At 40.0% G+C, this 17,167-nt stretch overlaps 1 protein-coding gene across 2 annotated transcripts in view; it reads right to left on the reverse strand.

Moving 5' to 3' along the window:
• Nucleotides 1–3,607: 3,607 nt before the first annotated feature.
• Nucleotides 3,608–17,167, reverse strand: part of disc1 (DISC1 scaffold protein) — a 49,521-nt gene continuing 35,961 nt past the window's right edge. The window contains exons 13-15 of one of the 2 annotated variants that reach the window (XM_082558189.1): nucleotides 14,721–14,765; nucleotides 9,195–9,319; nucleotides 3,608–6,275 (exon numbers count right to left, since the gene is read on the reverse strand). In XM_082558189.1, coding sequence (XP_082414315.1) covers nucleotides 6,089–6,275; nucleotides 9,195–9,319; nucleotides 14,721–14,765 — 357 coding nt within the window. In that variant the 3' untranslated portion in view covers nucleotides 3,608–6,088. Of the gene's footprint in view, nucleotides 6,276–9,194; nucleotides 9,320–14,720; nucleotides 14,766–15,662; nucleotides 15,699–17,167 lie in introns of those variants that run through there. The other variant, XR_014280609.1, reaches the window with a different exon arrangement.

The raw sequence follows: 17,167 nt of genomic DNA on the forward strand, positions 1-17,167 counted from the left end.
GTGACATCATTCTGTTCACCAAAATCCATCTGAAAATATTTTTACACGTTGCTTCGAGGTACATTGTGATAAATTTAAAAGAAGGGAGCGTGTTTCGTTTATATAGCGTAAAGAATGTTACATAGTTGAGGGAATCTGGCGGCCTAATGGTGCATTCAGCACGAAATCTTCACTCTGATTTTTGGCTCTGAGACCTTTATTGCTTTTCACACCACTCTCTCTCGCTCCCTCGCTCTCTCTCTCCTCCTGCCAGTGTGGTTTCACTAATTATATGCTGAGCTCCAGCATGAATTTTACATATATTGAGGTCACGAGTTCAAGTCCCCCACAACACACACTCTACTCTTCCTGTGGGCTGCTACAGCACGCTTATTTTAAAACCTCTTCTCACGGTTTTGATCAAAACCCATAGGCTGCACTGGTAATTTTTTTTAACATGCAGGTTACTCCAAAAGAATTCGGTAGCAGTCCTTTAAAATGTGAACCAGATGCTATGATACCATGTGTAACTGCTATAGCCAAGGATGTGTCCGAGCAGCTTGTTGCAGAAGGGAGTTTGCTTTTTAACATGCGTTTAATCATGCGATGGAAAAATGTTCACCAAAAGTAACCCATAAAAAGTCAGTGGTAGCATTTTTTGAGACAGTCCACAACTAAGGATGTAATTCCCTGAGAATTAAATGGAATTTTAATGGTATTTTATATGAAATTGTAGTGTAATTATATTTACCTACAAATCCTTACTGGTAGATGCACTGAAGGAGTAACGTTTCAACTTTTAATTTAATGTTGTAAGCACTGCTGCCTGAACCTTGTCTTATTATACATTTATTATGTATTATATGTGTGTGTCGTGGGTGCTACACTAGTCAATAGTCCTCTTTCATTGCATATAAAGACTGGTCTCGCTTTCCTACAAGAATATTGAAATCATTATAGTCTGTGAAGGTTCTCAGTCATCCAGATCATCGTAGTCTAAGGAGCTTGAAAAGAAAAGCGTCTGGACTTCTTTAAGTTTCTTGAAGACGTTTCACCTCTCATCCGAGAAGCTTCTTCAGTTCTGTCAAAAGTCTTCGAGCTGTAAATTGTTGGTGCATTATAGATGATTTTTTTCCTTTCACAAACACTGTTCAATCATCAGCGAACACTTCTGAAGTGACCGTGAGAAAACCACCAAAAATAACACGAATGAAGAAACACCGATAGAATAATTGTTTTTTTTATTTATATAAAAGCCCAAAACTGAACACAAAAAAGGTGTGAAAGCGGGTGCAGGTCACAATCAGCCAGGGTTTCAGGTGAGCTCATTGTGAAACCTGGCCACACCCTATCATGTGATTTCCTGAGGTCAAATGGCCCAGGATGTGAGTGGGCGTCAAGGCGTCTGGGAAGGGATTTTAAAACTGGATTATAGACAGTTGGTGTTGTAAGCCACCGCCTCTGTTCAAAGATGGTCGCTCACAGTGGACATAAATGGCTTCTTTCACTCCTCTTTCAAACCATCTGTCCTCTCTGTCCAAAATGTGAACATTGGCACTGGCGTCCTAGTGACCTTTGTCCTTTAGATGCAGATGAACAGCCGAGTCTTGTCCCGTGGAGGTGGCTCTTCTACGTTGTGCCATTCGTTTATGACCCATTTGACTCTAGAACTGAAGAAGCTTCTCAGATGAGAGGCGAAACGGCTTCAAGCAACTTAAAGAAGTCCAGAGGCTTTTCTTTCCAAGCTTCTTAAACTACAATGACCTGGATGACTGAGAACCTTCACAGACATTTGTAGGTAAATTTAATTACAAATAAAATAGAGTGAAATTCCATTAATTACAGGATAATTACACACTTTTTTATATATTATAATGTATTATAAAGTGCTATCAATGAAAATAAATTGAAATAGGGCTCTCTGACTAAGAGGTTGAAGGTTATGCCGTCCATCTCCCAACATGGACATTTTGATCTTCTTCACAGTGAAATTTGACACTACTGGAGCATCACTGTGAGGTCAAATTACTCCAGGGGATACCACTTGCATGACTGGGAGCTGACTGATAAGCGTCAGTTGTTCTGTTTCACAGTTCAGATATTTGAACACTGGATGACCTTCAACTATTGTCATTCAGTGCTCTCATCTGTGATCCAGGTAAAAACATGTATGTTTGCACTCTCACTGTAAAGTTGCTCAAATTGGGATTTAAGTTAAAGCTCTGCTGTGCAGAAACATAAAGTAAATCTTTACAGCTGCGAGTGGGTGTCTGAATCCTTAAATTATGAGTCTAAAAATACGCAAATCTTCCCGTAATATAACACTCCCCATATGTATGCTTTTAGGACACAACATGCAGTTTCCTCAGGTTGTTAAACCACCCTCAAAAATGTGGTCGTGACCTCAATTTCTTTCCTGTAATTAGAGTTTAGTTTTTTTAATCCGTTGCTATCATTCTTTATGCTACCTGTGTGTTACTGCTTATTGAAAACAGCTTAGACTGTTTGGTTTTCACTGGAAATTAAGTTAGCTGGAATGGGGTCTGCCGGAGCTGATTGTTGTCACAGCTGTGCAATAAACTCTTCATTGGATTCTTGTCGCCATAATAATATCATCATGCAACATTCACCAGTCCCATAGGTCAAACTCACATGTGTATTAAGGATATCAATTATACCACGCTTGGATCACTGAAGATTGTCTTTTCATACAAGATGTTGCATTTGGTGCCATTCTCTTGTTTATATGAGTGCAGTTTTATTGCGTTCGGCACTTGTTGGACACCCACTCATGTTCTCCCAGACTTCTGTGCCCCTTCATATGAATGTATATGTGATACATCAAAATGCAGAAGAAACTATGCGTGTCTCTGGGTATATTTGTCCAGTACTGTAAGTGATGGGAAACAGGCTGTTTCTGGGGAGATTGCAGCTCCCTGTGGGAAAGTGTTTATAATTAAGTGTGATTTTCTGCATCCACACCAGACCACAGGAAAAAGAATAAGGCAGGCTATTTTCTGTAGTTGCTGCTCAGCTTTTCATTTGTTCCCATCTTTTTTCACTGGTTTAAGAGAGAAATATGCAGATTTTGAGTTGGGAGGACTTGCAATTAACTGATTTAAAATGCTTATTAATTCCACAGGAAATTTTCTTCATGTTAAATTGCTCATTTGAATTTATTCAACAGTTGAGTGAAGTGCAGGGTGAATTAGAATGAGCTCCTCAAACGACTGGAAAGACTGAAATAAAGGGCCATTTGCAGACAGAGCTGAGTTCTGGGTCCATGTCCGCGCGGCCTCTCAGTAGAGCTACATTCACTGGCTCAGTGACCAGAACTGACACGCAGTCGCTCACACAGAACACCGGTGTCAGTTTCAGAGGAGGATGCCGAGATCGCGTAGGATATGAAAGACGCGAACACACCGAAAACATCGGTTTGAATTCGTTAGTGGTGTCTGTGACGCCAACTGAAGCGGCGCGAGAGAGGAAAGAAAAATCAGCACGATCTCTGATTCTCCCATGGTTCAGAGAGTTTGTACCTGTACCTGTCAGACAACTTAACAATTCAGCAGGGAATCTAGTAAACAAACCCAGAACCCAAATCCCCTGATACAAACACATTCCTAAAATCATTCATTCATTTATTTTTGGGCATGGAATATTCTTCATAAAATCAGTGAAATATTCAAACAAGGGATGGAATATCAGCTGCATTTGCATGTCATTTTCACATGCTAATGAATTTTTTGGTGGCAGTACATGGAAATAATATTAAAAGAGTGTGGTAAGAGTTTGATATTAGAAAGGTAATATATAAAATATTATGTACTTACCAAAGTAATAAGCTTGGGAATATCCAAGTAGATAGCTGGTAATATTAAACTTAGATTTATGTTGTCAAATTCACTCCAATAGCACCAATTTTTATATCTTTATTATCCATCAATTTATGCGTCCATCTTCTGTCAATTTAGAATAACGAACTAACCTAAACCAGAGTATCACACGGCATGGCTCAGCCAAAGGCTGGATTCAAACCTAGGACCTTCTTCCTGTGAGGCAAAGGTGATCACTATAGTGCTGCTCCAGTACTTTAGTAATTTCCTGGTATTACTCTGTTATTAACTCATTCTCATGGCTTATTTAGCCCCATTATTCCCATCTTATTACCACGATGTAATCTTAATTGCCACCCATTTGTCTTCTTGTCACACTGCAGTTATGCAGACTTCTCCATGCATGACTAAACTCGCGAAAGAAACTATAAAGCTTGAGAAGGAATGAAACTAAGAGGGATGGATCTGACTGGACTGTGCAGGAAAAAGGTGGAACGATTTTAATAATATATTATAATAACGAGGTATGGTACAATATCCTAGCAACCAAACTGTAAGAAAGGGATCCAGCGCTGCGTGATGCTTCATTTTACATTGAGAAACATCTCACCCTGCCTGCTTCAAACCATCTGGGTTTTTCTCTGTGACCATTTTATGAGCAGAGCTGCCACGTGGGGCACAGTATGATGCAAGCATAGATTCAATTATGAGGTTGGGGTGTTTGGCAGGAAGGTGTGCATGTGTGTGTGTGTGTGTGTACTGGGCTCTGTCTGAAGCTGATAGATGTGGAGATTTCTAGCTTGGCAAGTGGTTTGGCAAACTGGCAGTAATGTGAGAACGGCCCATTGTGCTTCTGCAGAAAAACCCCTGAACGCTCAGCTGTGTTTACAGCCCAGAGCGTGGCACGGCAGAATCCCCCAACAGCCCCCGCTCCAAAAAACACAGAATCAGAAAAAAAAGTGCCGTTCCCATCCCATTTTTCCCTCAACATGCCCTCCGTGAGGCTGCCTACCAATTAGCCACCGCTGCTGCTGAGGTGAGATAACAACAGAAACCCATGTATCCCCCAAAGACCTCACTAGGACCTTTATTACCGTATTGATATCTTCTGCCTGTCACCGCTGCCCTCACTTGCCTGGCAGCGTGCCAGCAAATTTTCTATGAGCGGGGAAAAAAAAACAATCCATAAAGAGGCTGTAACTCAATGCAAGTAGAAAACAGCAGGAGGCAACATTGAACGGTACATGCTGTAATTAGTGAGAAACTGGAAGGAATAAATATAAAATAAGGTACAGCTGCTTAGTAAATTTAAAAAAACAAAACAGAACTCAATAATAGGTGAAAGCACAAATATGAATAAAAAAAAAAAAACACAACCAGTGGCAAACAGAGGGGGAAAAAAACCCAACAAAAACAGCAGTTTCTAATCCTTTTATGTGCCCACCGATGTTTTATCTCTCAATAATTCCTACGTAGATGTAATTTGTCCTTTATGTCACAAAAATGTTAAAAACCTAAAGTACGCAATGTCGTTTGAAAACAACGGAAAAATCTAAATATTGCATTTTCCACCCACAGATAATAAAGTGTTCAAGTTAGCTCACATTTTTGTAGCACCACAAACGAGTTACTTCATGGACGCAGTTACAAGAAAGTCCAGTCGTTCAGAACACACACAAAAGTGGCTGGCAGACCAAAATAATAATAATAATAACAATAACAATAATAATAACAATTAATAGGCATACATTTTATGTTATTTTATGTGCAAAACTGTTAGCAGTGAAAACAAATTTTAACGTTTTCCGATTGTCCGCTTGGTGTCTGGTCAAAACTCAAACCAAACCTTCATTTGCAGCCATGGGTTACACAGACTTTAAATCTTGCTTATAAAATGGGACTGTAACAAAAGTGGTGACATTTAAATGCTTAAAAAGTGAAAAATAAATTTGACCTTCTTAAAAAACTGTATCTGAAAACGGTTAAAAAGAAACATCTCAATGTGAACTAGTCATCAAAGGCACTCTTTTTAAGGGAGAAAGTGTCTCGTGTGTTGTATTTATATCACGTTTCTTCATTTTGAAGCAGGTGAAAAGTTACAGACCTGATCTGATGGAAACTTTCAGCAGTACCACGGCGGCTGCTTGTCGAGTGTTTCGAGTGAGGCTTTACAGTAAATGGATATGGGGTCACTTCTACTGTAAAAGCCGAGGTCAACCTATCAGGTAGCCATTCTGTGTTTAAGTGCTCATAAAACACTGCAAACATCTATTTCAAATGTCCCAGCTGTCACTGAAGTACTGGTCCTCCTCCTCCTCCTCCTCTTCTTCTTCCTCAATCCCATTTTTCATGAGGTCATCCAACTCATTCACTTCCTCCTCGTCCTCTTCTTCCACCTTGAGCTGTGCAAGCATGGTTTGTAAAGTGGATTTTACTTCCTGAACCTCCTTCTCTAAAGACTGTGCGAAGGGAGTTAAGGAAGAATGCTGCTGCAGACACACATACATTAACATGTAAATAAAACGCATGCCAACAGACAAATATGTCACATGTGCCCTGATGTGTGCCCCCTGACGGTTAATGGCAATAGCAGCGGACAGCCATAACGTGATGAAGTCATCAATCTCCGATTTTGGCCCACGAGCGGATTATCGGGACAGATCATCGAGTCATACTCAATTTAACCCCATCCAATTATTCGCTATTCATGAGCTCGTCTCAACCGTGAGGCTGGGTGGCAATGTGGGGACCCAAGCAAACAGACTGCCCAGCTAAATTATTCATAAACCATCAATGAAACGGGATAGAGGCTGTCAACAGGAGGGGGATTGTTTAACCTGCTTAGAAACTCAAATTAATCGTGTGAGTGTCCAGCTTAAGTGGCAAATCAAAGGGATGGCTTTGATGGCAGATGGGGCCTGATGGCTCGTTTTGCTGTCTGAATGGACACAGATTGTCCTCATTCATAATTAAACAGCTATTAAAGAGCTTTTCATGAATACTGCAGAGGGTTCGACAAATGGGAAGAAACTGCTCAGAATGATCTTAAAAACCCTTAAAACTAACCACAAACACCGACAGGATTTTGCCCACCCTCGTCTTCATTTTCTTCAATCCCAGTCTCCGCGGTTGTCCATACACCTCCTGTTATTGAGAGCAGGGACTCAATTAAGACCCTTAGACACTGCCGTTTTGATCGTACTGTCACTATGGCAACAGTCCCAGCATCGCTAGTTCAGTTTCTGTTCAATTTTCCTTGCAAACCGACAATACTGTCCTCAAGTGTCCACTGCAGTTCTGCACGAGTGCAGTGACTTCAAATATCAGAAATAAGTGACACATAAGGACATGAGAGCAGAGAGGTGGAAAGAGGTGCGCCGGTCTCTGTCTATCTCCGACTGCCAGGCTGCATTGAAATCATGCAAACAGGGTCTGTGCTGGCCCCTGACAGTACAGTGGGGGATGCTCTAAAAAGATATAAAAGCAGACTAACCACAGATCAACAAAAAGAGCCGGGGAGGGGGGCACTGCAGAACACACTGGTTCTAGAGATCGCCAAATTAAATACACAATTAAATACTGTCCAGCACAGAAAAATTGGACGTGACAGAAACTAAGCAACAGCAGGTAAAGGTGGCAAATTTTCACCACGCCAATGTTGAAATATTACCTTTTGATTCTGTCTTAATACGCCCACCATGCAGAGGGGAAAAGTGGAGCGAGAAAAATACACTAATCTATTTCCAATCAGCCTTCTAATTAGCACAGAAAATGATGTATTGTGACCTGTAATCAGCTTCAACAGTTTGATTTGAGTCATTATCATGGATATTGTAATTTCCTGCAAACCACATCCAGCAAGTGGAAGTGGGCAAATGGAGAAAGGGAGGGGCGGTGAGGACGGGTGAAGAGAGGGAGGGTCAGCTTGGAGAATAGAGGTTAAGATATGACGGGGAGTCATTACAGTGACATTCTTCTATCTGCTGCGGCACTGCCCCTGTCGACCAGCTTTAATCTCAGCCCATGGTGACTGGCAGCCCGCATCAGCGGCCCTCTAATAACCTCACATGGACATTTACCGTTTCATTTTGCAGCTGGCACTTCCAACCTGTTGAGAAAAATCCTGTGCACCCAGCTTACATTTGAAGTTGAATGGACAAATAATGTCAGATTAGACAGGCTGATTTTTTCTTCCTTTTTCATTGAATGGTAACGTCACAAAACGCAAACATCAGTCAGTCAGCAGTTAAGCAAGGTAGTTTGAATGTGTACTTTGGAGAGTTGGAAGGTCTTGAGGAAAACTAGGTGTTTCAGATAAATGGACAGACACACATAACTGACCCCAAGGTGTGAATTATCAGGTCAGTCATGCAAGAGTAATATAGGACAGCGAACTCATTGCAACTAGGAAAACTTGGTGGTTCAAATCAGGCTGACTGCAATCACTCTCAGACTGATTGGTAAAGGTTTACAAATAATGTCAATCTAACAGAGGAACTTAGTCAGCATGTCACAATCAATCTGAGCCACTCTAAACTAGCGGTCCCCAACCTTTTTTGCGCTGGTTTATGTCTGACAATATTTTCACGGACCGGCCTTTAAGGTGTCGCACATAAATACAACAAAATAAAACCAGTACCGGTACCAAAAAAAGAAGATTTATTTATAACACACTGGAAAAGACCCAGGGAAACAGAGTTAACGATAAAAACGATTATAAAAAAATAACGCTGAAAACCGATAAAAACCCTGAAAACCACAAATTTCACACCGGAGCCTCAACTTTTGCAGCCCGGTACCAAACAAGTCACGGATCGGTACCGGTCCGTTCCCGGGTGTTGGGGACCGCTGCTCTAAATCAATGAGTGCAACTAATTTATAAAACCGGACTCAACTCAAATATTCTTATATAAAAGCAGGGCTAGCCAGCACCCATGTAATTTGCAATTATATTGCTGTCCTGGAGCAACTATATCACTATTTGTGCTGCAATTTTCTGTTTCATATCTGTGAGACTCTGGCTGGACTCTAAATGTAGTAATTAATGTTGGCAACAGATTTGTGAATTGCACTGATCTTTCACAATTAATTGCCCTATTATCAGAAACAGACTGTAAGTGCCAACTTGACCCCATTCAGTTGCAAACTAATAGCACACTGACTCTGTCTTATTGCCATTTGATGCACCAATGTTGCTCTGTAGACAGCAACTGACTATAAGTTGTAAGAGACCTGGATCTTTTCCAAACAACCATTTCAAAGACACTGGAAGTTCAACACCCACAGCAGCAATGATTATGTTTGTGCCACAGGCTCCAGCCACTGTTTTCCCCACTGTGACTGTAGCATGATGTATATTTACAGTTAATTTAAAGGATATGGGTGAGGGCCTGATCCTGATTCAGTATGGCCATCTGCAGTTCATCTTCCAAGGACATCAGCCTGTTACTGATCTGCTCACAGCGCTCCGTCAGTTCGGTAGCCCCAGTGTCGCTGCACCCATCCTGGGTAAGAGAAGACATGAAGGGTCAACAAGGGAAGTTGTTCAAATATAAGCCTCTGATACTGACAATGATCAAAACTTGTGCTAATCTGATGTAGTTCAACCAAAGAAAAGCAAAGAGTTGGGAAATTCACAGAAGATTTCTGTCTCCTAGAAAGTAACATGCACCAAGCTACAAAAACATTGGCTACAGCTCCCATAATGCAACTGGGCAGTTTTTTTATTAGCCCCTCCTTGCCTGATAAAAATGACAAACCGTGTTTGCATGTGTATAATGCAGCATTAAAACTGCGACAAACAATAAACCTCAAAGTTATCATCGTGCTTCATGTTGCCCTGGGTTAGATGAACTGTTTGCAGGCTCACACACTGACATGTTTATATATTTATATTTACCAACTACAGTATGCTCTTCATTCAGATGACTCTGTTTATTAACAGATTTTTTTTTTATTATAGCAGCTAACGTTTTTTTGCCATTCTAACCACTTGCAAGTCTCAGTTAATGTGCAACAAAAAGCGTTTATTCGCAAACACACACCTAGAGGGGCAGTGTTTACAACATTAAGAGATATCTGCATATTACATGATGCTACAAGGCTGGGTGCATTTTGAAGAATGGCAGGGATGTCAGGTTGGTGGAAGTTCAGAGTGCAGTAGGGCAGAGCATTCGGGGAGCAACGCTGGCCATAATTAGAACAGCCCCCTTTGCAGACATTGTGTCCTAGTTTCTTCTCTCTTATCAAGCATAGAGAACACAAACGCACACCCAAGAGTACACGCACACTCACTTCAAGCAAACAGACACACACACGCACACAGACTCAGTGTTCTCCTTAAACAACACAAAGAGTCTAATCTGACTCATAGCTGCAGGTTAAAAGAAAAAGAAAAAAAAAATCAACTCCCTGCAGCTCAGAGGTGTCAGAACAATCACTGAAAAGTCGCGTCTCTGGTCTCTGCCCTGGAATAGCTCTCCCACTCTGGATGATGTAACACCAGAAAAGAAACGTACCACAACAGCAAGTGTTGGGGGCGGCAATATGTGCGAGACATCCTGACACAATTAAGGAATTAAGCGAGATTTTTTTCAATGCAGAGAGGCCCACAGGAAACAGCATTCAGAGAAAAGATATTTTAGCGCTTGAGGAACTTTGAATGAACAAACGATCACTGTCACAAGTCTCTCCTCTGGCTTCACTTCACCTCGTCCTGGATCTTTTCCCCTCAACAGATTCAGTGAGCTGTTTGTTTATCCAGGTTAGGGGCTTCTCCAGCAGATAAGGGCCCTGGGTTTGTGTAGCTAATTGATTCTTTACTTTCCAGCCTTCAGTCAGCTTTTGTAAAGTCAATACAACCACAGGACAGAAAACAAAAGCTCCCCGTGCAGAATGACACTCTTTAAAAGACACGGTTGTTTAAAAGCCATTAAAACAAAAACAAAATCTTTAAAAGAATAAAATAAAATCACAAATTGTAATGTTGCTCCAGGTGGTGATCAAAACAGCTTTCTTCGCTATCTCTGCCTTTGACAAACAAGGCGACAGATTTCACCGACATGTCAATTTGCATAATAGAATCGCAGGCTTGCGTGTATTGGCGTGTTGATTTCTGTTGTACATTAGCGCTAATGTTATTAAACCAAAGTAAACAAAGCAGACTGGGGGAGCGTGGTGTTGAGGAAATTATTTAGGAATTCAATATTCAAACTCATGTATGCAGTTGTATGATTATTTAAGCAATAATGAGTGAGAGGCAGCAGGTAATTGTGCATGCTCCCATGGGTGCTGTTCTACCCACTTTGCACCAGGCGGACAATACAAAGCAATATTATTGCACTGGCATAGCACTCAAGGCAGTATTTGCTTAAAAAATACAGTGGCTAATTTATTTTAAATAAGAAACTTGGAGTGCCTGACTTTTTTATAAAAAAAAAATAATAATAAAAACTAAATGAATATAAATGAAAGGCCAGTAATACGGCGGTTCATGCCAAACAAGTTCAGCAGGAGGTAAAAGTCTGTATTTTGCAGCATATTGTAAACAGCAGATCAAACGTAAATCAAGATTTTAGCCTCGTTAATGCGTTAAGTACTTTTTTTATGTACTGGAAAACACATCAAAAATACATCAAACAAATTTCGTATAAGAACCTTTAGTGTGTTGTCTTGTCTTTTGGTCCCTGCATTCACACGGGTTCTATTTCTCTCCTACCTTTTGGTAGCCAGCTGTCTGCAGTGGAAGTTACAGAAATCTTATTTCAAATTTGGAGGTGAAACGTTCAAGGACATCATCACAGTAAAATGCCAAAAAAATAGGTGTCTCTCAGTGAACAGCAGCCTGCAAGTTACGCACATCCACGACACCGCTGCTGAAGGAAAGCTATTAGCTCATACTTGAAGTACTTTCTAAGTTACTTTTCTTAACAATGATCAATTTCTGGTATATTCAAGTTGCAGCTCCCTTGTAATGTGAAAGGTTGCTTCTTAGGTTTCAACACTAATCCTTACCAGCAAATACGTCTGCAAAGGAACATTGTATACAAATATGTGCAGTAATAAGAGAATTCAGTACTGCAGTTATTTTATTACATATTCTCAAGGCAGTATGTAGGTTGAGCCCCAAAAAGTCGGCATGCATCATATGTTCAAATGCTTCCCAGACGTGCCATAAATGCACACAGCTGTCCCAAAATCCAAACCATAAAGAAATTCGACAAAGCTGTAAATCATTTCCTTATTTTGCGGTTTACGTTGAAGTTCAAATCGAGGATCAGAATGGGGTAGAGAGGTGTTTCAAGTGACTTTGAATGTGGCAGTAGAAACTTGGGCTCTATTTTACTTTTTCCTAAAAGCAAAGTTTACAATGTCTGTAATGTTTAACACCAAGCTGACGGTAACTTTGGGGATGTCACTCAAATAAGCTTTGCCAAAACAAAGAAAAATCTTTTCTTTCCTTTTCCCCTCATCTTTCTAGAGCTGTAACTGTCATTTCTACCTGACCTTAATGATTTTGCTTTTCATTGTGGGACAATAGCTGCCATCAACAAAGAACTACAAAAATCAGCCCTTTTATAGTGCGCAGGATTGAGTATACTTAATTTTGTCGCTATTCAAATGTGAAGTGGAATTTGAATACAGCTTCAGTTTTTGAGCACTTCTGTCCTACACTGCAGGATTCTCCACAATTGTTCAGTTTGGGGGAAAAAACCCATCAAGCTATGTTTTTTCTTTGTGATGTTTGTTTGGCAATGATCTTCTAAACCTGTAGCTTGACTGACATCCAACAGTACGTGTGCTTCTTCATTTGTGCCTACAAAGTGATACATTTCATTTCAGAGGTGGAAAAGCAATGCAGTGTTAAACATTATAAAACAACCATTAGTATACAGTAGCTCCTGTAATACGAGGTATGATGTAGGAACCTGTTGCAAAGCAGTCAAACAAATCTCAACGGAAACCATTCAACATTCCAGTTTAATGATGTATCTACTGTTGTTCAGAACTATGGGTGAGTGTAACAAGACATATGCAAGGACCTTGAAAGGATAAAAGAACAATTAGTAGAGGTTAGAAGAAAACAGTAGCAACACACATGACCACACAAACTCACACACACCAATCAATCTCCATTGTGGCAGCAGGGCAGCAGCTAAGTGGAAATCATTTACTTAAAGTCATTATGGAAAGGAGAAAGAGGTCAGACGCTCTGCGCGAGGCAGAGAATCGAGCTCCTCCCGATGCTATCACAACACCATCACTGGAAAGATGCCATTAAACAGCTATCACATCATCTGACTCAGTGATGTATCACTGTAATGTCGCTGTACTTTATTGTAATTACCTATTTTAGGGTATCTGGCTTTTTAATAACTACATGTAATGTCATATAAAGTTAGAAAAGGGGAAGGCTTCTCACTTCTACAGCGCCACAGTTAAAATTTCATGTAAATTGATGCTGTCTCTTAAAATAGATTTTAGAAGGTAACTGAGCCAATGTTTGATAGAAGCTTTGGGTGAAATGTTATCACTGGTAATGCAGGTTGTAGCATTGAGAACCTGTTAAACATGACATGCGTCATTTACTGGTTTGAATTCCTGCGAGTGCCACCGTTTACTGAGCCACTGTGTGGCTGTGTGACCTTGTGTAAATTCAAACATAAAGTTACAGTGTGTAAAATCTCACCACTAGATGTCACTAAGATGCAGATTCCAATTAAGTTAATTCTGTTTTCTTACCGTTCCCAATTAAAGCGCGTAATCCCAACTATGGTGGCCACTGTAGGACAAACATGTTATATTCAGCCCAGAGATTAACCTTAAATCTAGACTGTTTTGTACACACTATTGTAAAATATTTAAATAATATCAACATTTGCCAGCAAATCGGGAAATAAAAAATGTTTAAAAAAAAGATATTTTTCAGTTTAATACTTTCCTAAATTTTATATTTTTACCAAGAGTCACCTGAAAATCTATGGACACTGTTGATCTCACACCAAAATGACTCCAAACCACAGTTTTTGCTCAGTAGGCTTTCTGCCTACTGTTTACCTCAGCTGCCAGTGCTGGATGAGAAACATCCACATCTACTTAAGGAGGCTGTAAAGCTTTGTGAAAAGGAATCGATGAGTCAGCAAAGCTCACTTCTGTCCAACAACAGCAACAATGAGGTGGGTTTTTGAAGACATGATGTACTTTTGTGTCAGCAAGCGCTGTTGTTTTTGCTGCTGTTAGCCTCTGTTAGCTGCTGTTAGCCAAGGTTAGCTGCTGTTAGCCAAGGTTAGCTGCTGTTAACCAAGGTTAGCTGCTGTTAGCCAAGGTTAGTGATATATTTTTTTAAGTGGATCTAACATTCCTGGACTTGGAATGGCAAATAACCTCTTATACAATGTGACAATGTAACCAAACTGTTTACCAAAAGAGAAGTGCAATTTCAACCCTAACATTAGCTGGCTGACAATAAGGATGATCCTTCATATCTGGAGTTTGAAGGCTTGGACGCAATTTAAAATCTGCCTCCTCTGCACACAAATGCCAGTCCGTGGCCACATGCATAAATTGTATTCAAGATAGCAGGACAACATGGTAGATACCACAAAACCTGCCCTTCTGCATTTTTAACAGATTAATTCAATGTTCATGAGGATGCATTAGTTTGCCAGCAGCAGAATTAAGCGATCTGTACATATGAATAGAATATCCTTTTTTTTTCTATTAAATAAACTCAAAATTGACTGTTACTTATCCCTCATAAGTAACAGTCATAAAAAACATGTTGCAAAAAAGACATTGTGCCTCTCACGTAGATGGTGAAACAGGTGACAGGGGTCATGTTGTTGATAATGTTAGCATTGTACTGATAACATTGAACCACACAGTGATAGTGTTAGCATCACGCACCTCTGGGTGACTATCCTCCATGCAGAACAAAAACTCCTCCAGCTTCTGCAACAAAAATGGGAACATTTGTTGAGGCCACACAGTCGTAAGCCTGCTCATGAATTATTAAAAATACAATTATGTCGGCTGTGTACTGTATGTGTGCAGCATCATCATAATGCAAGGAGGCTGTAATTACTCATCAGCAAAACTGACAACAAGAAAATAGATTAACAGACTCGTTTGTATTGCAGGGTTTTTTTGTTAGCATTCAAAGTATGTAATTTTACATTCTTCACTAAGGAAAAGTAATTACTCTACCTACTGGAGGCTAACATATTGTTTGTGGTTTTAAAAAGCAGAGTGAAAACAAATAATCAGCAAAGTTTTAATTATTATTCTAAATTCAAAAGAGCCTTTTTACTTTACTCTGAGGCAAACACAACTGACCCATCCATAACTCTTCACACAGTATCTGATTGGTTTCAAATGCTGCAGTTTTAAACAACTCATATAAACTGGATTGCCACTGCTATCTCTAATCACATCTCGCAGCAGCGTACAATCTGCCTCACACAGTTTTCAAGGTGCAGATTGTAAAGATTAACCAGCTTCAAGCTCCTCTTTTATTGTTTGTTGCTTTGAGATGAAAACACTCATATCTACCAAGCTAAAATAATGTTTGCTGCCGAACGAAAACAGCACCCACTGAACGTGTCTCTTCTATTTCTATAAGCGACAACAGGAAGGTTATTCTTAAAAGTCTTCATATAAAGATTAAACGTTTTTACATGCCAAAAAGCTTTTTATTGTAATTGTTGCAAAGAAATTCAAAGATAAAGTCATACCCAACATAAATATTACAGGGTGTATTTTGCTACACTGGGTTTCAGGCGGAGGGATTACACAGAAAACACAGCTCACAGGATGAGGACAAAAGAGAGAAATGGCTGGCTGTCTCACCTTTTAGTTCTTGGTAAAATGTTAGGAGGTTCCAGGCTTTAGGAGGAGAAAGAAAAGCAAAGAAAGACAAAAGGGGGAGCAGAAAATAGATTCATGCAGTTTATCATATGCGGTCAAGGAAAGGCAGGAAAGAAGAAGACATTAATGAAAACTGTGTGTTTATGCATGCTAAGGACAGGTCTGTGAGAGAAGCTGAACAGGTTGCAACAGCGGCAGAATTAAACATGGCAATGAAACCCTACAGCTTCCTGTATATTAGATCCAAAAAGAACGAACGTTTGTGCTTGGAACCACAATCCATATATATATATATATATATACATACATACATACATACATACATACATACATACATACTAGGGGTGCAACGATACACAAAATTCACGGTTCGGTTCGATACTTTGGTGTCACGGTTCGATATTTTTTCGATACAAAAAAATGTTCATGCCTTTTTAATTTGTCATTTATTAAAATTATAAATATATATTTTAACTCAAAAGTACAGTTTTTAAATTTAACCCTAACCCTTGTGCGTGTTTTTTATTTTGACAGCGAATGCGCACCTGCGGACCACTTATGTGCAGCCCTGGTTATTTAGCTCGTCATATTGCAGCCACAGAAATTCTTTTGTCCATGAAACCATAAAGCTGCACTTTCTTTTTGCCTTATAGTCTCATTTGTCATAACTTCTCCGTTTTGTGGTAAGCTTTTCTTTGGCTGTCACTTCTTCACCCCGACCTGTCTTATTTGGCTCAGCAGAACTAAAATATATATCCTGCTGCTTTTACACACGCACTCACATAAGCTCAGCGATTCTCTGCGCGATCAACCTCTCACATGTTTAAGCTTGCTGCGGGAGATTTCACTTGTCATGTTTGCATAGTAAGCTAACATTAATAAGACGATGTCAGAGGAATTGGTGCACAAATTATCATCACTCACAGATCAGTGCTGTCATTGCAAAGTGAAAGCAAAAAAACAAGCGCAAATTCAAACGCGATTTCAATATGTCACATATTGACAGTGGCTCACCGATGCCAATGACATAATTACCCAGCTACATTTCTGAAAGAATGCAAAAGCATTGACATATATTTTTCCTACAATAGCCCGACGGGCAGGGCAGAGAGATTTTTGTAGCCCGACTGGAAAGATCGCTAGCTCCGGGACGTCGGGCTAGCGAGTTTGCAAGCCCTGTATCTGATTGAGGAATCACTCATCTTTGGAAAAGACAGTTTATTACAGAGAAATGTCTCTTTCCAAAATAAAAGCTATACTATCCGCTTCTTCTGGGCTATATTCTCAGCAGCATGAGGAGAATCATGTGCTAACAGCTGTCTAAATGACTCGGCTAAAGTTAGTAGCATGCTTGTTGTTTTTGTCTTTGCACTAGGATGATGTCGGCGTAAATGTGCACAATGAATATGACATTCATTGTGTTCCCACTAGTGCTTTCAGGTTAATCTCGTTGAAATGACCTTAACGCCACAACAAGGCAAATCTCC

The sequence above is a fragment of the Aulonocara stuartgranti genome (assembly GCF_965226115.1).
Source record: "Aulonocara stuartgranti genome assembly, chromosome: 13".
Classification (NCBI taxonomy): Eukaryota; Metazoa; Chordata; class Actinopteri; order Cichliformes; family Cichlidae; genus Aulonocara; species Aulonocara stuartgranti.